Source organism: Lissotriton vulgaris, chromosome 10 (assembly GCF_964263255.1).
Source record: "Lissotriton vulgaris chromosome 10, aLisVul1.2, whole genome shotgun sequence".
Lineage (NCBI taxonomy): Eukaryota > Metazoa > Chordata > Amphibia > Caudata > Salamandridae > Lissotriton > Lissotriton vulgaris.
Genome location: NC_141698.1, coordinates 923,239,189 through 923,265,168, shown reverse-complemented (window position 1 = coordinate 923,265,168; position 25,980 = coordinate 923,239,189). Strand labels below are relative to the sequence as shown.

The following is a 25,980-nucleotide window of genomic DNA, read 5'->3' as shown; positions in this document are numbered from 1 at the left end:
AATTCCATCCACAACACCATTGACCCACTCTGGCCCCCCTGCCTGGGACCTGCCCCTGTGCCTAAAGACTATCGAATGCCTGGGCATCTGGCTAGATAAGTCCCTTGATTTTAACCATCAAGTGACCAAACTTTCTGCCACCTGTTTTGGCCTGCTAAGACTTCTGCGTAAAATCCTTCCCCTGCTACCTTTTCAGATAATGGTCCAGGGTCTGATCTTGTCTCGCCTAGACTTTGGGAACGCTCTGTATCTAGTGGCACCCCAGACTACTCTAAACAAGCTGCAGATTATTCAGAATTGTGCAGCTAGAACCCTCCTCCAAATTCCCTGCAGAGTCCCAGTCAAACCCAGACTGAAGGACCTCCACTGGCTCCCAGTGAGGGAAAGGATCGAATTTAAGGCAATGTGCATTGCACATCGATCTTTCTGGAGAACAGGTGCTATCATTAACCAACCCCTGATAACCGCCTACCATCCAACCAGACAGCTCATCTCTGGGTCCTCCTTCTTGGCCGTAATACCTAGGTTCAAGAGAACCAGGTATGGAGGCCGCTCGTTCTCCCACAATCTCGCTAAACTCTGGAACTCCCTCCGTCTTTAACTCAGATCGGAGCCCAAACTACTCGCCTTCCGTAAACTCCTGAAAACCCTGCTTTTTAATAAACAAGAATAACTCGCAACTGTTTTGCAATAAGCATGATTTCTGCAGCGCTAGGACGCCTCAGGGTAGCTATCGTGCTATATAAATGGTCTTTTCATTTAATTTAATTTCATGGGGCTTGACTGTACTCCCAGGAGGTGAGGAGCGAGGACGCTACTTTCATGTGAGAGACTGTGTGCCCCTGGCCCCATAGCGCCTCGTGAGCGCTACATGCGGAGTGCCAAGAGAAGAGAAGTGCCTAGTGGGACTATTAGTTTGGTTACCAGCAGAGAAGCGCTATATTTAGATTGCCTGTACGCCCCTGCCTGCTATCTAGCGCTTGGTGAGGCGGCGCTATGTACAGATTGCCCAGGAGAAAAGGAGCACTGTCTTTTGCCCCTGAAGCTGGTGGTGCTGCCTAGCGCCTGTTAACTATACAAACAAAAGATGGTGTCAAAGGAATAAATACAACAAACTCAACTCCAGTAGAGTACATTTAATTACTCTCTTTAGGATGACTATTGTTCATCAGGAATACATCTAATCTATTTGAAACGGCAGTGGCGTCCATCAACAGGGAAAAAATTATCGCTCAATACAATTATTCATACATACATGAAACCAATACAAAAATAAGACATATATAACATAACCCACATAAAATATATGTATGTACAGTGAGTGTCCCCTCATACATTCTGGGAGAACCACTCAGGGGAACTCTGACCCATGTGCCATAGAATGGCTATATAATAAGTAGATCTAACTCTACTATGGCACATAAGAAATTAACCAATAAGTTATTTTTTGAAGACTAGTGTGCCCTACAGGCTTATAGTAAGTACCAACGTTTCATTGGCACTTAGGATTGTTGTCTAGTTTAGGATCGAAGAAAAACCAAAGGAAATGATGGACGGAGAGTTGACAATACAAGCACTCACCCCCAGTCAACTGATCTGGGTTTAATCCATCACCGTTCTTTAGCCCACTCTGCCACCCCAGTTCAGACATGGCCATATGCAAATCAGTCTGACCCTGTGCCTCATGGGAACAGTCCAGCCGGAACTACCAAGCCATGCATTCCCTGGACCGGAAACAAGCTACCGAGGACCGGTTTCTGGCATTTCAGCCATCTTCAGCCGGGCTTGCTTGAATCCAGTGGCAAAGTGAGCAAGGGACTCACGCCTGAGCATACCCTGCCACCTTATGGCGAACAAAGAAAAACCAAAGGAAATGATGGACGGAGCGTTAACAATACAAGCACTCAGCCCCAGTCAACTGATCTGGGTTTAATCCATCACCGTTCTTTAGCCCACTCTGCCACCCCAGTTCAGACATGGCCATATGCAGATCAGTCTGACCCTGTGCCTCATGGGAACAGTCCAGCCCGAACTGCCAAGCCATGCCTTCCCTGGACCGGAAACAAGCTACAGAGGACCGGTTTCTGGAATTTCAGCCGCCTTCAGTCCGGCTTGCTTGAATCCAGTGGCAAAGTGAGCAAAGGACTCACATCTGAGCATACCCTGCCTAGGGCCCCGGGGGAAACCAGCAGTGCCAGTGTTGGGCCCCCTTCCCCAGCGGCGCCGCAGTTGCGGGCCGCTGCACCAAGTGAGGCATAGCATCGGGGGCACCAACTGGCCAGTGAATCGGTGTGGGGGGACTGCATTTCCCACAGCTGCGGCTCGTAGTGGACAGCTGCACCGTCTGGGGGCATTGTTCATTTGAGGGTCCCAGAGGAGGGGAACTCACATTTCCAGTATTGGGCAGAACTGACTAAACTCTTCACAACTGCCCCGCTGGACAGTGGGCAGTTGCAACGTTTGGGGCATCCTGTACTTTATGCTTGCGGGGCCTATTGCCTCTTGTGATGTATGCACCGATGATTCAAGCTAAGGCTATGCCTGCACTAAGTGGTTCATGCTAATGCAGTTATGCTGGTAATGCTTTTCCCCCTGAGGTTTACCCTGATGGTTTGGCGCATAGTGCGTCGGATGCCTCATACTAGTGTCATGCAAAGATGTTTTCCGGCCTAGTGTGTAACACTGCTAGTGTTATGAGGAGTGTATTTATACATGCCACATGTGTCTCTAGTCCACTGCTAAAGATGATGCCTACAGGTTCCAGGTGGTAGCATGTTTGCCCTGTTAAGTAGGATGTACTGATGCTGATGGACCTTATGCCTAGATACCATTCACGGTTAATACATCTACGCCCACGAGGTTGCCTAGTGCAGGAGGGGTGGTTTACGTCCTAAGGATGTCTCTGTGCTCACAGGTTGCTGCATAATGTGTTTTTATGCCTATTGAGACACCTCATGCGAGTATGCTTAAGGCCAGGTGATTATGCTAATGCCAATGTGCCTTCTGCTAATGTGATGCCTAATGTGATTTATGCCCACAGGATTGTGCCAGAAGATAATGCTTTTGTGTTTATGGCAATGTTGCCAATGCAACCTGTTTAGGCCTGATGCTCTTAGGCTAATGGGAAGTTGCTAAGTTCAGGATTTTGCCAGCACTACTGGCTGTTACCCATCGAAAGTTCATGGGCTTTACCTTTATTCTTCACACTTACATTTATCCTAACTGTGCGAGCGATGGTTCTGGCAGCGGGCCGACTGGCGCTGTCCTGTAAATAGTCCCCGTGTAAAATTGCTACCCAGTGCCAGTTACCACATTGCATATGCAACTGTGATTACATTCTGATGTGTTTATTTTATAATACACATACTGTTTTTTCACCTAACCTGGTGTGGAGTCTTTTTGTAGTGTGCCTGGTGTGTCGCCTGTGAGTGCTGGGCGGATGCTTTACACAATGCCCTGGAGTTTAGCCTGCCCGCTCCGCACCACGCTACCCCGTTTCTAACATACAGAATGCTGAACAATGTCAATAATTCACCCCAGTACAGCGATCTGGGCCTAAATCCATCATTGGTGAGCATTCAGTCCTTCAATTGTTCTTTTTTTCATTTGTTGCTTTAAGTGGGAAGGGTATGCCCATACATGGGTCCTGTGCTCGCAATGCCACCAGATTCAGGCTATCCTGGCTGATATGTGGCGATGCCCCGAAACTAGTCACAGGGTGCTAGTTTCCGGTCCAGGGGGAACCTGGCTTGGCAGTTCAGGCTGCACTGTTCCAATGAGGAACAGGCTCAAGACAGATCTGCATATGGCTAGGTCCAAACTGGGGTGGCGTGGTGAGCAAAAAAACGATGGATAAAAACCCAGGTCCTTGTGACTGGGGTTTAGTGTTTAGATTTTTCAGCATTCCATCCACCAATTGTTCCTTTTGCCTACTTTCCCATGGCATAGAGATTCCAGGTCTTCGACCACCACAAACTCAGAATTGGGAGATCAGGAGCTTTTAGTTTCTGAGCCACTGTCAGTCTAGGTGTAAGCAAAATCTGAAATGTGAGCCCTTCAGTCGGGTTCGACAGCAGGTGGAAGCCTTCATTGCCCACCTCTCCCGACAAAACCACTGAGGGTTCTAACGGTAGCTAAACACTGGTGAGGTCCTTATTTTTCTGTACAGTTGGTGTTCAAAATCCCTGGAAGCGACCACGAGTCCATCACATCTGAATATTCAAACAAGTTTTGTCACACCCTATATAGCAGAGTTCTGAAATCCCATAGAGTGCCATTATTCGGACCAGTCTTAAATATCACTGAAGCATTATTCTGTAAGCATTTATTTTTTATACAGGACACAAATATAGGGTTGTGCTGCTCTTCTCCAAATTAATATCCAGGACCTCTCTAGAATTTGCAGGTCAATAACCTCTGGCCATTTCTTCCAAGTATGTGAGTGCATTGGGGGTTAGGTGCATTCTAAGGTTCAATATAGTATTGATATATAGCTCACCCAGTCTCTCCTTGGAAGACGTTCTACCACTTAGTTAATTCTCTGCTTCCTCCTGCCTACAAGCGCAAGCACCCAATGCAGTAGTTGCATAGTTCTCTAAAGGTTGTGCAGTCTCAAAGGAAAGCCATTGCCAGTTTCTAAATCTGACCATCTCCAGCCTTGGTTTGAAATAAGGGTTTCCAAAGTAACAGGTGCCCGGTGATCAATAAGAGGTGAGCCCCTTATGCTGTTTTAAAAAGTCCCACAACAGCATGGAGCCCATTACTAAAGACGTACATGTTACTCCGCCTTTGTGCATTCAAGACCCACAGCACCCAAAAGAGCCCAAATATCAAAGTAAAATGCTCAGCACTGCAGGGATTGGGGGCTTTTACATTGAAAGGGCCAATACAATCTGTACCAATTCGCATGAGAGAGCCCATCCAGGTGAGAACAACTTCTCTCGCCGTGTCTAGACTCTCTTTTCCTAGTTACTAGATACACCACCAGTTGGAGGGCAAACAACATTGAAAACCAATATATATGAGACTAATCTAATTAATGAAAAAAGGTGGTGAAGCAAGTTCTCTTACTATCTTTAAGTCTACGGAAGAATATTGCTTTTTAAGCATGTGGCTATCTCTAACAAGAGGGAGATTTCACAAGAATGCATTGTGTCAATGGGGAGTACTCTAGACACTTGCTACTCACACTTTCCTTAAATCCATTCGTTCTCTCACTCAAGTGCAGTCTGCCCCATGACTGCGACGAGCATCTGTCTACCACATTTCCTATAGGACTCGCTCAACCTTTGCTGATCCATTGTGGCCTACCAGTGCCTGACATGACTCTGCCCACCTTAGCCAGTTTCTCGCTCTCGGGCAGCCGCTGATCCACCGTGCTGCTGTAATCAACCTCCATCTTGACAATCTTGCCATCAGCAAGCTCTGGCTCCTCCGCCAGCCCGATTCCACACAACACAAAAATACACGGTAATGTCACTGACCACAATCAGGTATGAAGAGAAGACAGCGGCTTCAGACGACACTCGTCACATAGTGATGTCCGACGCATGCAGCACGTCCCAAAAGTATAATGTAAACACTAGACTCCTGATACAAACTAGATGGTCTCCGAGGCCTGCCAGCGCGAGGAAGAGGAGCATCGCTGCTGCCACCGCTGTCCTGGCCATGGTTAGGATTCCCGGTTCCGCTGCGCCGCCTTCTGCTGTCTGGAGCGGTTACTCGCTGGGCTCCGTGTCAGCTGGGATTTAGGAAAACAAACAAAAAAAGCCGGCAAGTGGTGCACGCGCGTGCCACTGCGAGCCATGGCCTATTGGTGTCTATTGCGCGCACCAAGCGCGTAATAGACACCAATAGGCCATGGGAGGAGCTATGCACGTGCCTCGGGCCAATTGCGTGCTGTCTATTAGAATAAGACGCACACAAAGGCCAATGGGGGAGCTGAAAAGGAAACGCACACACACACAAGCGTGTTCAATTCCTAAGTCAGCACACATTCCCCGTTTTTCACATACAATATGTCTTGCGTGGCACGTGCACTGCTGCACAGTGCACCTCTGCACAATGCACTGCTAGGCGCGAGACCTAAAAAGAAATGTAACAGCTATTACAGGACTTTTGGTCTAGACTGAGATCTAATGAGTGGAGACCATTTTTATTTACACATTCTTTTAATGTATAAAGCTGTGAAAAAGAGTAGACATGCTTACTTTGCGGTGAAGGATCAGGGCTTCTGGCCACTGGTACCGTTTGGGCGCAGGCAAGCTTTCTTTAGGCGCGTCTTCTGCGCCCTGCCTCTAATTTATAGACGTCCTGCCTAGCAAAACGCTGGAGCGCTAACAAAAATGCTGGCCCGGCATGTCCAAGTGCAAACAAGTGCAACTGTAATTTAAATACCCTTCCTTTTTAAAACTGAACATACGCATAAACTACAGAGCAATACACAAGTAAGCGCAGCATGTTTTGCCAAACTGAATAAGCAGAATTTTTGGTTAGTAGATTGTGCATATAGGCAATTTTATAATAAAAAGTGTTAGGCCACCAGTAAAGCGTTTAGGTTCATTTTTCTTTCTGTTGAATTCCAGCCTTTAAATTATACTCCAGTATAAAGTGAACCACAATAGAAACTATGTAAATAATAAGTCAATGGTAAAAATGTTACTACTATTACCTTCTTCATCTTTGTGAGAAGTGCAAACCAGATCACGGCAAACCTCCTTTTCCATTTCAACTTCAACCTCAAAAAAGGTATCCACAAATTCTGATGGATCTGGGAAAATGTTTACAAAAAAACATGTAATCGTTAGCAAGAAGTAAAAATCTTGAGGGTATAACTTGATTATTTTAATTGAATACATTGTCTGTTTAACAGTATGTAAGGAAAATGCTACTTACCAGTATGCATCTATTCTTGACAAGTAGAGCTGCAGAGTTGTACACTATGCATTAGATTGGCACCTGCTGTTGGGCTCGAATGATTGCAGGTTGTTGTCTTCTTGGAAGAAGTCTTTGTTGTCACGAGATAGGTGACTCCTTCCTTGGACAATACTGCGCATGGGCATCGGCTCCATCCTTAGATTGTTTTTCGCCATGATGGGAAATAATGTCCATGCGTGTGCATCTAAGTAAGATGAAAAACCTGAAACAGATACAAGTCCCGGGGAGGCGGGAGGGCGTGTACAACTCTGCAGCTCTACATGCCAAGAACAGATGCATACTGGTAAGTAGCGTTTTATGTTCGAGGCATATGAGCTGCAGATTGTACACTATGCATTGATTGTGCAGCAGTGTCTCCCCTAGCGGTGGTCACCTGTATCCGTTGCAGTAGTTTGAAAGAGAGTTCTAAGGACAGCTTGGCCTACTGTAGCTTGCTGCTAACTTGCACGTCAACACAATAGTGTTTCGTGAAGGTGTGTGGTGTAGACCATGTTGCTGCCTTGCATATGTCCTCTAGGGGTATATTTCCTAAGAAAGCCATAGAGGCTCCTAGTTTGCGAGTGGAGTGCGCTCTAGAAGGGACTGTTAATGTAGGTTTAGCTTTAATATAGCTTATTTGTATACACTTTACAATCCACTTTGCAATCCCACCTTTGGAGATGGGTTTGCCTTTGTGTGGAGGAGAGAAAGATACAAACAGTTGTTTTGTCTTTCGAAAGGATTTAGTTCCATCAATATAGTATAAGAGAGCCCTCTTAACATCTAATGTGTGTAAAGCCCTTTCCGCTAGAGTCTGGGTTTTGGAAAAACACAGGTAACTCTACGGTTTGATTTAGGTGAAAAGGAGTGATGACCTTTGGAAGAAATTTTGGATTAGATCGAAGAACCACTTTGTAAGGATGTATTTGAAAAAATTGTTCTTGTATAGTGAAAGCTTGTATCTCACTTACTCTCCTGAGAGAAGTAATGGCAACAAGGAGGAAAGCTGTTTTCCATGTTAAGATTTGCAGTTCACATTTATGTAGAGGCTCGAAAGGGGGCCCCATGAGTCTTGTAAGGACAAGATTCAGGTTCCACACAGGAGAAAGTGGCAATCTGGGTGGGATTATTCTTTTTAATCCTTCCATGAATGCTTTGATTGCAGGTACTCTGAAGAGAGACAGATGTTGCCTGTTTTGTAAATAGGCTGCAATTGCTGCCAGGTGCAGGCGTTTGGAAGAATATGCCAAGTTAGACCTTTGTAAATGTAAAAGGTAGCAAATGATATTCTGGATGGAAGCATCCAGGGGATCAATTTAGTTATTGTTGCAATAAATGGAAAATCTTTTCCATTGATCGGCATAACACGCTATGGTAGTAGGTCTCCTAGCCTTTTTACTGATCTTCATTTAGTCTGGTGGTAGGTTTAGATAACCAAACTAAGACTTCAGGAGCCAGATCGCCAAATTCAGTTGGTTTGGGTCTGGGTGTCTGATTTCTCCATGGTTCTGGGTTAACAGGGGTGTGTGAGCTGTAGCTTTTGATGTGGAACTAGAGAGAGATCTATAGTGTGATGAACCACGGTTGGCGTGCCCATGTGGGAGCTACTAGGATCCATGTCAGAGACTGTTGTCTGGGCTTGCGCACTACTAATGGAATGAGTGGGAGAGGCGGAAAAGCGTACGCAAATCTGCCTGACCAGTTCATCCATTTTGCATTGCCTTCGGACAGTGGGCGTGGAAACTTGGCGGCGAAGGCTGGGCATTTTGCATTTTCGTGGGTGGCAAACAGATCTATGTGTGGGTGCCCCCACCTTTGGAAGAATGGTTGAAGAACTTGCGGATGTAGTTCCCATTCGTGAACCTTTTGTGACTGCCGACTTAACAGATCTGCTATCTGATTGCGAACTCCTGGAAGGTGTTCCGCTAACAGATGTAGGTTTTGAGGAATGGCCCATCTCCAAATGTTCTGTGCAAGCTGGGACAGTTGCAGAGAGTGTGTCCCCCCTGTTTTAGTATATAGTACATGGCTGTCATATTGTCCATCCGGATCAGGACAGCTTTGTTTTGTGCTTGAAGTTGAAAAGTCTTGAGTGCTAAGAATATTGCCAGCAGCTCTAGATGGTTGATATGGAACAGTTTCTGTTGATTGGCCCATTGACCCCAAGTTGTGTGATGTAAGAGATGGGCTCCCCACCCTGTGAGGGATGCATCTATTGTGAGCACTACTTTTGGAACAGGCTCAAGGAACGGCCGCCCCTTTCTCAAGTTTTTGGTGTTCCACCACTGCAGAGAGCGATGCGTGCGGCTGTCAACCAACACCAGGTCTTTTAGCTGACCTTGAGCTTGGTTCCACTGTTGTGCTAGGCACTCTTGTAGTGGACGCATTTGCAATCTTGCGTGTGGTACTATGAAGATACAAGATGCCATCATGCCTATTAGTCTCATGAACATCCTGTCTTGCAGAGACTGTTGGTGTTGAAAAGTGTCGACTAAGGCTTGAATGCTTTGTATCCTGGCCGGACTGGGGTACGCTAGGGCTGTAGACGTGTTTAGTTTAGCCCCTAGATACTGATGTACATGCGAAGGCTGCAGGTGCGACTTGGTGTAGTTTATTGTAAACCCTAAGTCGTGCAACGTTTGACCTGTTTGATGTGTGTGTTGGACACACTGATTGAATGACTTGGATTTTATGAGCCAGTCGTCTAGATAAGGGAAGACATTTATTTGTTGTCTTCTGAGATGTGCTGCTACCACTGCCAGGCACTTTGTGAATACACGTGGTGCCGTTGTCACTCCGAATGGAAGGACTTTGAACTGATAGTGTTGTCGCACAAGTTACTACTTGTGTAACGATATATCTGTAAGAGACATTAGTTAGTGATAGATTCCTTACGTTAGAATATCCCCATGGCGTCAGACTGGATCCGGAAAGGTTTGTGTAGCAGTACCCTTGCTCGTCGGTAGGCGTCTTCTGCGGCTCCGCGTCAGTCGTCGGCGCCGTGATGACGTTGTCTGAGTACTTAGACGCCGCCTCCGCGTGCTGACGTCAGTTCTTAGACACAGCTTTTCCGCGCCAGAAACGCAGAGCAATGCTAAAAACCAACACTGATGCCTTGAAATTAGGGCCCTGAAAGGGGATGACCTTAACCCTAGATATCGGTTCGCAGAACGGAGAGGATGGGTGGGTCGGTAAGGAATCTATCACTAACTAATGTCTCTTACAGATATATCGTTACACAAGTAGTAACTTGTGCATCTGAAAGAGACACGTTAGTGATGGATTCCTTACCTTAGAATAGATACCCCAGCAATACCAACTGGATTATTGGGTCTGCGAACCAATAATCACACCAGAAACTCCTGGAGGACGGAACGGCCAAAGAAGCCATCCCTCCGGACTTGGCAGTCCAGGCAATAGTATCTTGCAAACGTGTGCAGCGAGGCCCACGTAGCCGCCTGGCAAATGTCCTGCAAGGGCACTCCTCGGCCCAAGGCAGTCGTAGTCGCTGTGGCCCGTTTGTAATGAGCCCTCAGCCCAACAGGGGGTTCCTTCTAAGCCAAGGAGTAACATGCCTGGATACACAAGATGATCCACCGCGAGATGGTCCGCTTGTGCACCGCTTTCCCCTTCTTAGCGCCCACGTAACCAACAAAGAGTTGGTCATCCACCCGAAACTGGTGTGTGCGATCCAGATAGAACGAGGGCGCGCGTTTTGGGTCCAGACGGTGGAGCCTCTCTTCCTCTCTTGAGGGGTGCGGAGGCGGAAAGAAGGTGGGCAAGGTGATGGATTGCCCGATGTGGAAGGCTATGACTACCTTGGGCAGGAAAGAGGGCCTTGTCCGCAACACAACCTTGTCCGGATGGAAGGAAAGGAGGTTTAGAGGATAGAGCCTGGAGCTCACTCACTCTCCTGGCAGAGGTGATGGCTACCAGGAAGGCAGTCTTCAAAGTAAGAAGGCGGAGAGGACAGTTGTGAAGTGGCTCGAAGGGAGCGCACATCAGAAAAGTAAGAACCAAGTTCAAGTCCCACTGAGGCATCACAAAGGGCACAGGAGGGAACGTATGCGTGATGCCTTTCAAGAATTGATTAACAATAGGGGACTTGAACAAAGAAAGTTGATCAGGCAGCGTCAAAAAGGCTGAAAGAGCAGAAAGGTAGCCCTTGATAGTGCCCAGAGCAGAGCCTTGCTGGGCAAGACAAAAGAAGAAAGAGAAGAACCTCAGAAAGAGGGGCAGAGAGAGGATCCACAGCCTTTGCTGTGCACCATGCCACAAATCTGTTCCACCTGCAGGTGTATACCGACTTTGTGGAGGGACGCCTGGCTGCCAGAATGATGTTACAGACTTCAGGAGGCAAGTCAAATGGCCACAACTGTCACCGCTCAATCTCCAAGCATGGAGGTGGAGACTGGACAGGTTCGGGTGGAGGACCGTCCCCTGCTGCTGCGACAGAAGGTCTTCCTGAAGAGGCAGACGAACCAGGGGATCGACTGACATACTGAGTAGCTCGGGATACCAGTACTTTCGTGCCCAGTCCGGAGCCACGAGGATGACTTGTGCCCGGTCATGCCTGATCTTCTTCAGCACTCTGGGCAGAAGTGGTATAGGCGGAAAGGCGTACAACAGACTGCAACTTCACTCGCGACGAAAAGCGTCTCCGAGCGAGTGCCGCCTCGGAAATTCCAACGCGCAGAATGGCTGACATTGCGCGTTCTCTTCAGTGGCGAATAGATCTAACCAAGGCTCTCCCCACTGCCTAAAGAGACCTTGTGCCACGTCCGAGTTCAGACGCCATTCGTGATCCATCATGCACTGGCAGCTGAGTTCGTCCGCCCTGGCGTTTAGAGAACCTGCCAGGTGTTGAACCACCAGGGTCACTCCCTGATGTTCCAGCCATTGCCAGAGGCGCAGTTGCAGTGCCATATGGCGGTGGTGTTGTTCGTGAACACCTGCACTACACTCCCTCGGACAGAGGGGAGGAATGCCTTTAGTGCTAGACGATTCGCCCGCAGCTCCAAAAGGTTGATATGGAGCCGGGACTCCGCCGGAGACCAAAGGCCTCTGATCTCCGCCTCTCCTATGTGGCCTCCCCAGCCCTGCAGGGACGCGTCCGTCACAACTACGTGCTCCGGTTGGGGAAGAGAGAGGGATCTGCCGCTGACCCAATCGCGGTCCGTGAGCCACCACTGCAGCTGTCTCGCAGTGCCCTCCGAGATCAGGACATGGTCGGACAGGTTGCCCTGATGCTGGGCCCACTGAAACTTCAGGTCCCACTGCAAAGCCCGCATCCGCCAACGGGCGTGATGCACCAGACGGATGCAGGAAGCCATCAGTCCCAGAAGCCGCAGTGTCAACCTGACCGAAACTCGGGATAAAGGCTAAAAGATTGGAATCACAGCCTGTATATCCCGAACTCGCTGTTCGGGTGGTCGTGGCCTACCGTGAACCGCAGGTAACGCCGGTGGGCCGGCAGGACGGGGATGTGGAAATAAGCGTCCTGCAAGTCCAACGCTACCATCCAGTCTCCTGGGTCCAGGCCAGCTAAGACCTGAGCCAGAGTCAGCATCTTGAACTTCTACTTCCGGAGGAAGCCGTTGACGTTCCGTAGGTCCAAGATAGGGCGTAGGCCCCCTTTGCCCTTCATGGGTAACAGAAAGTAGTGGGAGTAGCAACCACGTCCTACTTCTGGCCCAGGAATACACTCAAAGGCCCCCTTGGCCAAGAGGGCCGAAACTTCCTCCTGCAGAAGCAGCAAATGATCCCCTGATATGCGGTGGTTTTGCGGTGGCATGGCTTGATGGGTTGTCTCGAAGGGGAGGGAGTAGCCCCTTCGGACGATCTGCAGCACCCACCTGTCCGAAGTGACAGTGCGCCAGTGAGAGTGGTGATGGCGAATACTGCCCCCCACTGGCGTCACATGGGCCGAAAAGCACGGACTAGGAGGGTTTAGAGGCGGATGCTGCGGGGGAGGGTGTGGACTGGCCTCGCAGTTGTCCCCGACTGCCTCCACGGCTATTCCCACGGTCGCCACCGCGCTGGATGTTAGCCTGCGGCGTGTGGCTGGCAGCACGTGTGGTGGCGCCCCTTCCTTGGCCACGAAAGGAGCGAAAGGCACCCACTTGCTGGCGCGGGGCCGAGAGGCCCAAGGACTTGGCCGTAGCCCTGGAGTCCTTAAAGCGCTCAAGCGCATGGTCTGCCTTGTCGCCAAAAAGGCGACGGCCATCAAACGGCATGTCCATCAATGTGTTTTGGACATCGGCCAAAAAGTTGGCAGATCTCAACCAGGTGTGGCGTCTAATCGCCACCGTCGTTGCCATCGCTCTACCTAATGAGTCGGTGGTATCCAGCCCAAACTGGATAGAATATCTGCCTGCATCTCGGCCCTCCACAAGGGCTTGGCCGAGTTTGGCCCGTACCGCCAACGACCACAGTGGCAGCACTTCCGCAACCGTATCCCACAGAGAGTGGATGTAGCGGCCCAAGAGGCATGCGGTGTTGGAAGTCCGCAGTCCCAGACTAAGGGAGGAGAGGACCTTTTTACCGTACATCTCATACCTCTTGGATTCCCTGTCCAGCGGAGCCGACGGGAATGCGGTCTGGGAAGTGGACGCCTGCATGACCAGGCTCTCGGGGGTGGGGTGGGTAGACAGGAAAACTGGGTCGCCCGGGACCGGGCGGTGGCGTCTGGCCATGTTCCTATCTACGGGCGAACCCGTAGCGGGCCTGAACCAAGTGCCCAAAAGAACGTCGGTCAAGGCCTCATTAAAACGGCAGCCGAGGCTCTGTTGGGCATGACTGCGGTTTAAGGACCTCAGTTAGGAGGTTAGTCCTCACGACCGTGACTGGGAGCTTAAGTCCCAAGGCCTTGGCAGCCCTCATCAACACCACACTCTATGTTGCCCCCTCCTCCGAAGCCACGGTAGGAGGCGAGACAAAACCAGTGTCTGGAGAGGTGTCACCTGTCCATTCCTCTTGAGACTGACACTCTTGGTCGGGTCAGAGGGTCCTCAGACACCTCCCAATACTCCTTATCACCCATCTCTTGATAATCAGGGTTCTCAATCAATGGGGCCGGTTCATTGAAGTAAAAGTCCCTAAGCGCCGTCGGGTACTGCGCCCAGTGGCGCCGCACCGACGCCGGAACCGGAGCGAGGCAGGCATCGGGGACGGCGCGGCCCAAGGACGGCGCCGGAGGTGACACCTGACGGACCGACGCCAGGGGGGTTGTAAGGTCCACCGGCGACGACCCAGATCCCAAAGCGGGTCCAGTGGGGTCCCGCTGCGCCGGGCCCGAAGGTGCCGGCGGCGTCGGGGCCAAAGCACTGGACGGTGTTGAAGCCCACAACCCGCTAGGGGCCCCCGACGGGTCCACTGGGCCCGAACCCCCGCGGAGCCCGTCTGAGGAGAGAGGGACCTCATGGCCATGAGGAAGCACTCTATCTCCTCCGGCGTCGCGTCTCGCCCAGGGACCGGAGGGTGTGGAGCTGGACGCGACGATGGAGCCGCGTGGGCGGTGTCACCCGAACCCCCGGCTGCGGGGCGCGAGCGTCAGGGCGATTTAGAAGAGCGATGACGCCTCTTCGACTTCTTGTGTTTCTTACCGGACGACGACTTCGACCTGGAGGAGTGGTGCCGACTCTCGGAGCTGTGGTGGCTCAGACCCCACGACCTGTCCCTCGACCTCCCGTGTGACCAGGACCTCTCGCGGCGCGGGACTGACTGCCGGAGTTTGACTCACCTGAGAGGGCCCGGCAGTCGGAGCAGGCCTTGTCGTCGTGGTCGACGCCTAGACAAGTTAGACACAGGTGGTGAGGATCCGTGACTGACATCCTGCGCTCGCAATCCTTGCAGTGCTTAGTTCCAGGCATCCCTATCGCACTGATCGGAGTCGTACGACTTCGAAAAGATGATCAAAATGATCCAAAAAGTTAGTCAAAAAGTGACTAGAAGTACTGCTTTTTCCAGATCTGCGCTTGTTGGCGCGGAAAAAAGAAGAACCAACGTCAGCACGCGGAGGCGCCGTCTAAGTACTCCGACGACGTCATCACGGCGCCCATGATGCAGACGACGGACGCGGAGCCGCAGACGACGACTACCGATGCGCAAGGTTACTGCTATGCTAAAATTTCCGGATCCAGTCTGACGCCTGGGGATATTCTAAGGTAAGGTATCTATCACTAACGTATCTCTTTCAGATCTTCCAGTACAAACCTGAGATACTTTCTGTGAGCAGGATGTATGGGGATATGGAAGTAGGCGTCCTTTAGATCTAGTGTTGTAAGGAAGTCGCCTTGTTGCAGCAGTGGAAGCACTTGTTGTAGAGTGATCATATGAAAATGATCTGATAGTATATAATGGTTGAGGGGCCTAAGGTTTAGAATTGGCCTTCGTGTTCAGTCCTTCTTGGGAATTAGAAAGTACAGCGAGTAAACCCCTGTTCCTTGTTCTTCTAAAGGAACTATTTGAATAGCATTTTTTTGTAGAAGTGATAGAACCTCCTGTTGAAGCAGTCAGATGGTCTGTAGACATTGGACGCTGCCTGGGAGGAATGGTTGGAGGGGTTGCTGTAAGTTCTAGGCAGTAGCCATGTTAGATAATCTGTCTTACCCACTTGTCTGTTGTAATGGAGTTCCAGACAGGCAGGAACTGTGTTAATCTGCCCCCTACAGGAATGAAATGCTGTGGGGGAAGCAGAGTGAAGTCACTGTTTTGTGGCGGAAGAGGATCGATTGTTATTGTTACCGCGACCTCTTCCTTTGTTATTATTGCCTCTGTATCCTCCTCGAATGTATTCCTTGTTAGAGAACGTTTGTGATTTGAAAGATGTTGTAGTGTATGCTCCAGTTTGTTTGGAGCCTCCTCTGTAGAAAGAGCGACGAAAGGAGCTTCTAGCTGGTGTGGACTGTAAAGCCCCCATAAACTTTACGGTGTCGGTATCTTCTTCATTTTTTCCAGTGTAGTGTCTACTTCTGGGCCCAATTAACCGGTTCTGGTTAAATGCTTGGTTTAAAATGGTGGTTTGCACTTCTTGTTTAAACCCTGGAATGTGTAACCACGCATGTCTCCTAAGTATGACACTGGTATTTACAGCCCTGAATGCTGTTTCTGCGACATCTAGCGTGCATTTTATAGCGGCATTGGATATCAACTTGCCTTCCTGTATAAGGTCCTTTGCTTGATCCTTGTACTGATCTGGTAGGTGCTCAAGTAGTTTTTCTAATTGATCATAATTAGCCCTATCGTAGCGAGAGAGGAGGGCTTGTGTATTTGCTATACGCCAAATGTTTGTAGCTTGTGCGGCTATTCTTTTACCTGACGCATCAATCACTATTGATTCCTTGTCAGGTTGGGGTGCTTCTCCAGAAGTTTGCGAGTTTGCCCTCTTTCTAGCATTGGTCACAACTAATGAGTCTAGTGGTAGGTGTCCTTTAATGTAGACTGGATCTGTGGGTGCCTGTCTATTTTTTCTCAATTCTAGGGTTTAATATTCTAGTGCGTACAGGGTCTTTAAATACCTCTGGAGCGTGTTTGATGACCCCCTTGATCTTGGGATGAATTTGAGCAGACCGCTGAGACTGCTCAAAGGTATCTAGGAGAAAATCTTCCTCAATGTCATCGGAATGCATAGGGACTCCATGGTAAACAGCAGCTCTGTTTAACAGATGACCAAAACCAATGGTATCTTCTGGAGGGGAAGGTTTTGATGGATAGGACTGCGGTTCAGGAATGTCAGGCACATTTTGTGGGTTTGTAAAGTCCCATATAGGCACATTTTTTGGGTTTAAAAAGTCCCATATACCCTTAATTACATGGTATGAATCCGGTTCTTGCATGTCCTCCCCGCCACCCAAATTGTATTCATCATCATTCTGCTCTGGGGAATGTGATGATAATGGGGAATGTACAGGAGAGATTTGAGGTGATATGTGAGGAGAAACAGGAGAAGAAGGAAGCGATGTTATAGGAGAGGAAGGGTGCAAAGGAGATGTTGCACAGTCCTTTTTCTTGGCAGGAACCACAGGTGTGGGTGGTGCATCTACTGGTCCTTTCTTGTGAGGTGTAGCACCTACATGACCTGTCTTTGGGTCTATATAGATCTTCTTTTGTTGAGGATCTGGTCGAAAAAGTTCCTCCTGCTCTACAACCTTCTTGGGCGTCGATTTTTTCGGTTGTCGCGTGTCTTTAGCCTTGGGAGGTGTTATAACGTCCTGTGGCATAGTTTTCGGTGCCAAAAGTGTAGTTTTCGGCTTTGTAGGCATGTTCGAGGATTTGGGCACCTCGGAATCAGACTTTGAGTTCTTCGGCGCCGAAGATTTAGAAGTGGACGGCTTCGGAGCCGGTGCTTTTTTCGGTTTTGGTACCGTTACGTTTATATTTTGGTGCTGTACTAGTTTAGGCTTTGGTGCCAAAGGGTCTGTTGGCTTTGGCGCCGAGGCATCTTTATTTTTCGGTGCCGATGAAAGAGGCTTGCTCGGTGTCGAGGCACTAGAAGGCTTAGTTGTTTTCTTCGGAGCCGGGCTGGAAGGCGGGGCTTTCGAAGTAGGTATTCGGTCTCGACTGGGCCCTTTGGGCGGAGTGCTGACCTTTGCCTTCAGTTTGGACAGAATATGTGGTGAAGGGGCAGAAGTACTCACGCGCTGACCCGATTGAATGGAGTCATCAGAGTCGTCTGCCTCCGATACGATCTGGAGATCAGGTTTGTCTTCTTCGGGAACGAGGGGAACCTCTTCGTCGAAGATGTCTTCCGGTGCTGGAGCTGATCTCCTCATTTCGTGTCGACTGGCTCTCCGAGCCGAGATGGTTTTCTTCGATCGGAAGGACACACAAGCTGTGTAGGTCGATGTGTCGTGTTCCGGCGATAGACTGAGGTTGCAGACCTCATGGTGGTCGCTATGTGGGAACTTTGCTCGACATACCGGGCATCTTTTGAACGGAGTTCTTTCCATGTGGTGAAGGCCGCACGGCGTCGGTAGGCCCAACGGCCCACATCGATGACCAGAATGGAACTGATGACGTCAAAAGTATTGTAGTCGATGTCAAAGGTAGTTTGTAGAAGTTTGAGAAAGTTCTGCGCTTCAAAGTTGCTGAAAAGTCTTTTTCTAGCCGGAGTGGAGAAACTTTCATCCGAACCCAGTGGCGGAAATCTAAGGATGGAGCCGATGCCCATGCGCAGTATTGTCCAAGGGAGGAGTCACCTATCTCGTGACAACAAAGACTTCTTCCAAGAAGACAACAACATCCAATCATCCAAGCCCAACACCAGGTGGCGATCTAATGCATAGTGTACAATCTGCAGCTCAAATGCCTCGAACGTATAATTTTCAAGTGAAAAAGATTACTCACTTAACCTATGGGGAATTTCTAGTATTTGCCTGTACTGCTTTATCTGCCCAGCAAAGCAAGCCTATCTTCAAGCCCGAAGAAAGGGAGGCTTTTTTAACATGCTTGACGGTCATTGTGAACTCTCATCTACATGTAGGACAGCCTCCGAGCTGGTATAAGCCTCATATCAAACTCAGCTAAACCACAATTTGGTGTAAGAAACCGAGAAATGCTCACCATTGCTGAGATCTGCCTATCCCAGTCATCCCTACGAGGCATGATGGAGGGTCATGGTGATCTCAGACCCAGGGCCTCATGGTCTTCAGTCAGAGGCAGGGGACAACACCTTCCGACACCCTTCCGAACAAGGTAACGAATGGGTCAGAACAAATATACCCCTAATGTATTCATGACGATTGCTGCAACAGGTTTCTCAACTGCCTTGTTAGATATTAAGTTGGTGAGTGTTTACATCACATGTTTAAACGTGTAGCCAATGTACAGTGTGCAATGATTTGCATGCATAAACTGTAACAATGCATCAGAGACTGAACGTACTGATGTAGTAGGTCTGCAAGCATTTATGGCATCTACATTGGGGAGATATGCATAAGAGCTTTGAGCTTTCTCAATGGTGTTGTTAAATGGTAATTACTGGTTCACTGCTGTGCTTAAAAGTCACACTGCTTGATGGTCGCTCTTAAAGGGGTTTTTACAAGCACTGGGTTTCATTTTAAGGTGAGGCAAGTATCTGCTCCGTCTTTGAAAGTTAAAGTCTCTCTATATGGATGGTTTCCATCCATAGATTGAAATTAATCGCAAAAATAAATCCATGCTGTATTCTTAAAACCTCTCATGAAAACGGACATTCACTAATGTTTTGTCAATATTTTCCTCCCATACTTAATCTTATTGCCCCTCTTCTTCCCTTCTACAGTCTGAATTCCTCTTGTGTATATAGATTACTCTGAATTGCATGCCAGTATTAAACTTTCTTTAAAACCATATCCTTGTTACTTAACAATATCTATTAATGCCATCAACTATTCACTTCTCACATAGCCCATCTAATGATGACATCTAAGTTATTTATATGTGACAAAGAAACTGGAGAAAATGTATCAAATCGTTTAATTGAGAACACAAGACCTATATTAAAACCAATGGATGGACCACTGCCTTTGGGCTCTCGGGTAGTGTGCTACTGGCACCCTACACTACTAAAGAGCATCAACACCTAGTCAGGCATAGGAAACTACATAAATGCAACTTCAATTTCAATTTAATACATCTGTGATTAAATTAAGCAGGCTGGAGGGAGGGTCCTCTGTATATTGAGCTACTAAGTCATGAACTTAAAGGAAAGGAATAGTTGCTTAGGGTAACATTGGGGATTTTTTTCTGTTCCAAGCTATGAAATCCTTAAGGCGATTTTATACAAAATAAATTCAATAACAGACCATATTAATTTGACCCACAGACTTAAGAGGCCTGAAACGGGTATATTTGTACATTTTATGTTTTGGTGTATACCGAATAAGCACTTACACAATGGAAGATATGATTTAACAGTGATGTTGATTCATTATTTAAAAATGTAAAAAAGAACTAGCAGATGACCACACATTTATGTAATATACTAGTGCATGTTGTAAATGTTTGTATACTTATAAAGTACATGTTATGAATTAGGACACTTGTACTCCTCCCCACATACCCCCTCCCTTTTTCAATTATGCAGAATTATGGTAATCACTCCCAGTGTGAAGGAGAACAGAAGAACTTTTGAATAGATGGGGGAACATACCCTCAATACGGACACCCCACCCCTGGGTGGGGATAAAAGCCGACTAGATGGCAGAAGTAGATTTGTTTTTAAATGGGGAGGGTCACCAGTCTTTTCACCTCCTGTGGAGCAGATTTCAGAAGGGTGATCACGGGTAGGATGAATGAGGGCAGTTTGAGAAATAGAAAACCCACTGGAAATCAGGAATATTTTAAACAAGCATTTACAATGCAATGGTTTTGCCTTTGGAAAAGTTAGAGCTATTGGCATTGTAAATGACAAATGTTGTATTTATGTGTTGGTTTTGAAAACATATAAATAAATGGCATTGTCATTTACATTGCCATTAGCTTAATCTCTCGCAAATGTGAGTCCTATTGTACCCTATTGTCGTAATTGGCATGGCCGCGTTAGCGATTAGCTGAAACTACACGTTTTTCTCCTTAACTTGGCTATATATGAAAACGCCATTTTGAATGTTGTGGCGGCCATCTTAGGCCATAAGCGGCCTCGTGGCTGGCGTGCCCTTTAGTCCGTTGTCCGTACCACTGACCACTTCAGTCTGCCCAGCAACAGGCTATTTATAGTACTGGTCAAGCTTGCACATGCGCAGTCCCAACTGACCCGTTACCCCTCAGGAATGTGCACCAAACTGACCAGCGGAGTTGTGCCCCCTCCAATGAGCTGGCTGTGTTCCAAAACATGACCATATATGTACATGAATGTGTTCTAACTTGTGCCGCCTATCTTTTATTGCCCCAAAACTGTATATAAATCGGGGTCACACCGGTGTTCGGTGTGATACCTCTTGCATTACCGAAGGGTGCTGTATGAGTGTACCACCACCCCATGGGGTCTTAATAAACTTGTTCTTTGCCTTTTACAGTTTCCGTGCCAACAGTTCTTGAGTGTAAGTGGGTTATCTTCGGAGCATGTAGGCCTTGGGAACCCTGATTACTACAAATCGGCGACCACGACCAGGGACTCATCGGCGACTCGGATGCCCGAAGGAGAGGTCGTGACGAAGGCTTGGAAACTCGCCATGGACGCGCGCTGCCACTGAGTGACCCGAGTCTTGGCTCCCACGGTGTTTCTTCCTTTCCTTCCGATCTGACCTTCCAGGTGGCGCCGGTCTCCGACTGAGTTTTCGAGTGTCTGTGTTGCTGGGAAAGTGCCGTTTGGCTGATTTGATCACAAGACCTTGGCAGTTGGAATCTGGACATTTGAGAATTTGGGTAAGATTTGTGTTCGGTAAGGTAGTCTTTGGACGCTTACTGAAGTTCTATGATTTGTGATCGGCAAGGTAGTCTTCGGACGCTTGCTGAAGTCCTATGATTTGTGATCGGTAAGGTAGTCTTCGGACGCTTGCCGGAGTCCTATGACCTACGATTTTGATTCGAGTTAGCGAACGTTTGTGAATTTGTGAACTTTGAATCTATATGTGTAGTGCACTTCACATAGGCAGGCATGTAGAGATGTTTCTCTAACTTTGGTTTTTTTTCCTCTGAGCGGCACATTTGTGTGAAGTACTGTAAGTGCCATTTTATATACGGTGTCACGCTTTCGTGATACTTTTTGAACATGCCTGTTTTCAGCACACTCCGAGGAATGTGCTGTCTTGGAAATGGTACCACAATTAGGTTAGCGGAAGCACAGCCAGCTCCCCCAGAGGGAACACCGAACAGGGAGATGTATATTAAATTTGGCCTTCCCCCTATTATGTACAGCAAATTATGGCATAAGTACACGAGAACTGATCCTGAATTGCAATGGCCTCTACATGGGTCGTTCGATTTACGTAAAGTACAGTTTGTGGAGCAATGTTTGTTTCAACGCAGGTCTAGACAAAACATGTTTGATTGTGTGCGAATGTGGGAGAAAGCGGTGCGTGAGCGAATGAAACGTGAAGTTGCCTTGGCGGACAAAGAGCAGCGCAAGGCTGCTCGGGATAAGGCTTTACAGCTTGAGGAAAAAGAGGCTCAGGAGAAAAGAGAGAGGGAGGAACGGGAACGTAAATTGCAAACGACTGGTCAATTTCCTATTCGCCGACCGCTTTATCCTGTCCTTAATAATGAAATTGATGATTTTTCATTACTAGATCGGTCACCGCCTCCGTACGTTTCGCCAACGGCTCCAGCTGAAGATTCGGGAGATGATGGGCAGGATAAGTCGGAAAAGAAGGGTATATCCGCTCTCAGGTTTACTGCGGAGAGGTCCGCACATTTACGTAGTTGGGCTCGTAAAGTGAATAGGAAATGTGTTTCTCAGGATGAGGTGATTGCGGAGAGGAGTAGGTGGTCGGATCTTGAATTAATGTATTTTTTGTCTAGTTTGGCGGATGAAGTTGTTGCCGCGTATCGTGACCTTTCAGATACGTTAGAACCTAAAGCTTTGTCAGTACATCGTGAGAATTTGGATAAAGGTTTATTTGATCTTGCAGATGTTGACGACCTTTTCAAGCAACTGATCCAGCTGCGAGATGAAACAACAAGATTACGGGAGGAGCGGAAAAGGAAGCAAAAGGAGTCCGAGCCGGAGAATAACGAGCAGATTAAGGAGTGTTCTCTCCGGGGTTCAGATAAGAGTTCTGCATTGCATGTTATGCCTATGCGTGAAGCCGCGCCCTTGTATGTTCCACCTAAAGGGGAAGGTACAGATGATGATAAATCGTCAAAGGATGCGAAAGGATATTTTATATATAACTGGGTATATACGCCTTGGAATAGAGCAGATGTTATGGCATTGAAAATTTCTCTACCTGATCTTCGGAAAAATCCGGCGGCATTTTATGAAGGGGTGGAAGGGGCTATTTCATCTTGTGTGATGACTCTTGTTGACATAGATCTGTTTTTTGGGCTAATCCTTCCACCTGATATGTGGAGGCAAATTCGTAAAAATAATGATGAAACAATACTTGGGGGGACATGGAAAGAAATAAATGCTGCCGATTTAGATAGGGAACCGGCATGTAAGCCTTGTCAGTTGATTCTAGACCTTCCGGCGGCTATTTTGATTAAATTAAAAACGCTTGTTCCTTCTAAAAAGATCGATTGGACTATGTTAGCCTCGTGCAAACAAAAGCCTGATGAAACGGTTTCAGATTTCTTTACGCGCTTCGAGGAGGCATTCCATGATTATAGTGGTCAATCTTTAACAGACGATACGGGTCGGCATTTGTTCGTAGATAAGTATGTGGCTAATCTCCTACCGGAGATTGCAAAGCGATTGAAATCGAGTGAAAGTTCCTGGGCCACGGCGACCCCTGCGTCTTTGTTAACTATGGCTCAGTATTATGAGCGGCAGGAGTTGGAGGCTAAAGAAAGTGTTGATAAGAAGGCGAAAGAATTGAAAACAAAGGTGATGTTGGCGCAGGTTCGGGGAACACAGGGTAGAGGGAATGATAGAGGTAGACGAGGTGGAGGGAATACGTCGTATGGTCGTACGGATATAGCGGAGGATCAATGTGCCTACTGTAAGGAGTTTGGGCATTGGGCCGATGATTGTCCGGTACTTCGTGAGCAGCGTAGCCAACGTGGTCGAGGAGGCGGTAGGTCGAGAGGAGGTTATACAGGAGCGAGAGGTGGCGGAAGTGATCGTGGAAGGGTTGAGGAAAGGGGCCGTGGCCAGGATGAACGAAACACGTTTGATAGGCGAAATCAATATCAGATATCGGAGGGTGAGAATGTGGAGCACCAGGATTATGTGCATGCATAGGACTGCGTAGGATGGGGTAAGGAATCAATTGAAGTGCCGGTAGATCAGCAGGGTCCATATGTAACAGCGGGTATTCTGGGTTCTACTGATCAATTTCTAGTCGACACAGGAGCTACTCGTAGCACGTTGTCGAAAAACTTGGTTCCGAGGGCTCCCCTGTCTGGCGAAATCATTACATGTGTAGGGTTCGATGGCACACCCTCCCCTAGCCCATTGTCAAAGCCCCTTGCACTATGTATTGACAATTTTTTCAGTATTGGTCAATTTTTGTTATCGCCCCATACACCAGACAATATCCTGGGCATTGAGTTGCTTAAATATTTTCGAGCAACGATTCGGTGCGCTACTGAGGGAGTGCGGGTTATCCTGAATGACAATTATCCTGACTCGGATAGGTTTTGCACTATCTTAGACATTCCAGCCTTGGCCTCTCTACCGCACACGTTATGGGCGACCTCAGATACGGATGTGGGAGAGATGCGTATTCCACCAATACACATTACTGTTAAGGAGGGAGTCCCTCTACCACGAGTACCCCAGTATAAGATTTCGAGAGAAGGTGAAATTGCATTGACACATATTGTTCAGGATTTGATCTCTGCAGGAGTACTGGAGGAGGTCCCTTATAATGTTTGCAACAGTCCTATTCTTCCGATCCTTAAAAGAGATACTTACGACAAAGTCTATCGCTATATTATTGACTTGAGAGAGATTAACAAAATTGTCATTCCCCAATACCCGGTGGTGTCCGATATTACGACCTTGCTTACATTGGTGCCACCAACGGCCACAACATTTAGTGTTATTGATTTGAAAAACGCGTTCTTTTCCATCCCTGTCCATCCTGATAGCAGATATTTGTTTGGCTTCACGTTAAATAATAAATCGTATAGATTTTGTCATGTTCCCCAAGGTTATACTGAAAGCCCTAGCATCTACAGCCAGGCTTTGAAAAGACAGCTAGATTCCTTTGAGTTGCAGACTGGCGTTGTTCTCATCCAGTACGTGGATGACCTTCTGCTTGCCGCAGACTCTTATGCACAATGTGAAGAAAGTACAATTGCGTTGCTTTCCTTTTTGGCACAGAACAATCATAAGGTTTCGAAAAAGAAGCTCCAATACTGTAGACCCCAGGTGACCTACCTCGGTCATCTGTTGTCTAAGGAGGGGCGTGCATTAACATCTGATCGAATTCAAGCAATTTTAGACACACCAGTCCCCCGCACGCAGAGAGATGTACGTGCCTTCATAGGGTTGACGTCTTTTGGTAGACAGTGGATCATGGATTTTTCACACATCATAAAACCTTTGCTAGCATTACTGTCCAAAGCTACACCAATGCCCCTTGAATGGACAGATGAATGTCAGAAGGCCTTTGAACAGTTGAGACAGGCCCTTTGTTCTGCACCCGTGTTAGGCACACCAGACTACACGAAACTTTTCACATTGTACGTGCACGAGAATGATGGGTGCGCGTTGTCAGTGTTAGTACAAGTGCACGGGGACAAGCAGAGACCATGTGCATACTTCTCTGCCATTCTTGATCCTGTAGCACGAGGGTTGCCTGGGTGTTTTCGAGCGGTAGCAGCAACAGCAGTAGCTATACGGCAGAGTGAGGGAATAGTGTTATCACATAAACTGCTGGTGTTAGTTCCTCACGCAGTAGATGCTCTGCTAAATCAAACAAAGACCCAATACCTTACGAGTGCGCGACTAACAGGATATGAGCTGACACTTTTGGCGCCACATATTACACTGAAAAGATGCGCTACTCTGAACCCCGCCACTTTATTGCCCTATCCGGTTGAGGAGGGTCAGGAAGAAAAACATCACGACTGTGTTTTCCTGACCGAGGAACAGACAAAGGGTCGTGTTGACTTACAGGATGTGCCACTTCCAGATGTGGATGGGGAACTGTGGGTTGATGGATCGTGTTTAAGGCTGCCAGATGGTACGACTTCCGCAGCCTATGCGATCACGACACTTAAGACGGTGGTAGAAACAGCACGAATACCACAGAAATCGGCTCAGGCAGCAGAGCTGATAGCTTTAACAAGAGCCTGCGAATTGAGTGCTGGCCTATGTGTGAACATATACACAGACAGCCGGTACGCCTTCGGAGTAGCACATGACTTCGGGCTACTCTGGAGAGAGCGTGGGTTTCTGACATCTCACGGAGAACACATTATGCACGGAGAGCTAGTGCGTGATCTCCTAAACGCGTTGCTTGGTCCAAAGAA

At 48.0% G+C, this 25,980-nt stretch overlaps 1 protein-coding gene across 10 annotated transcripts in view; it reads right to left on the bottom strand.

Annotated features, from left to right (window-relative positions):
• The window catches only part of SNX13 (sorting nexin 13), a 598,803-nt gene that overhangs the window by 375,370 nt on the left and 197,453 nt on the right, over nt 1-25,980 (bottom strand). For all 10 annotated transcript variants that reach the window (XM_086941899.1, XM_086941902.1, XM_086941894.1 and 7 more), the window contains one exon: nt 6,671-6,769. In XM_086941899.1, the coding sequence (XP_086798025.1) occupies nt 6,671-6,769 (99 nt within the window). The remainder of the gene's footprint in view (nt 1-6,670; nt 6,770-25,980) is intronic.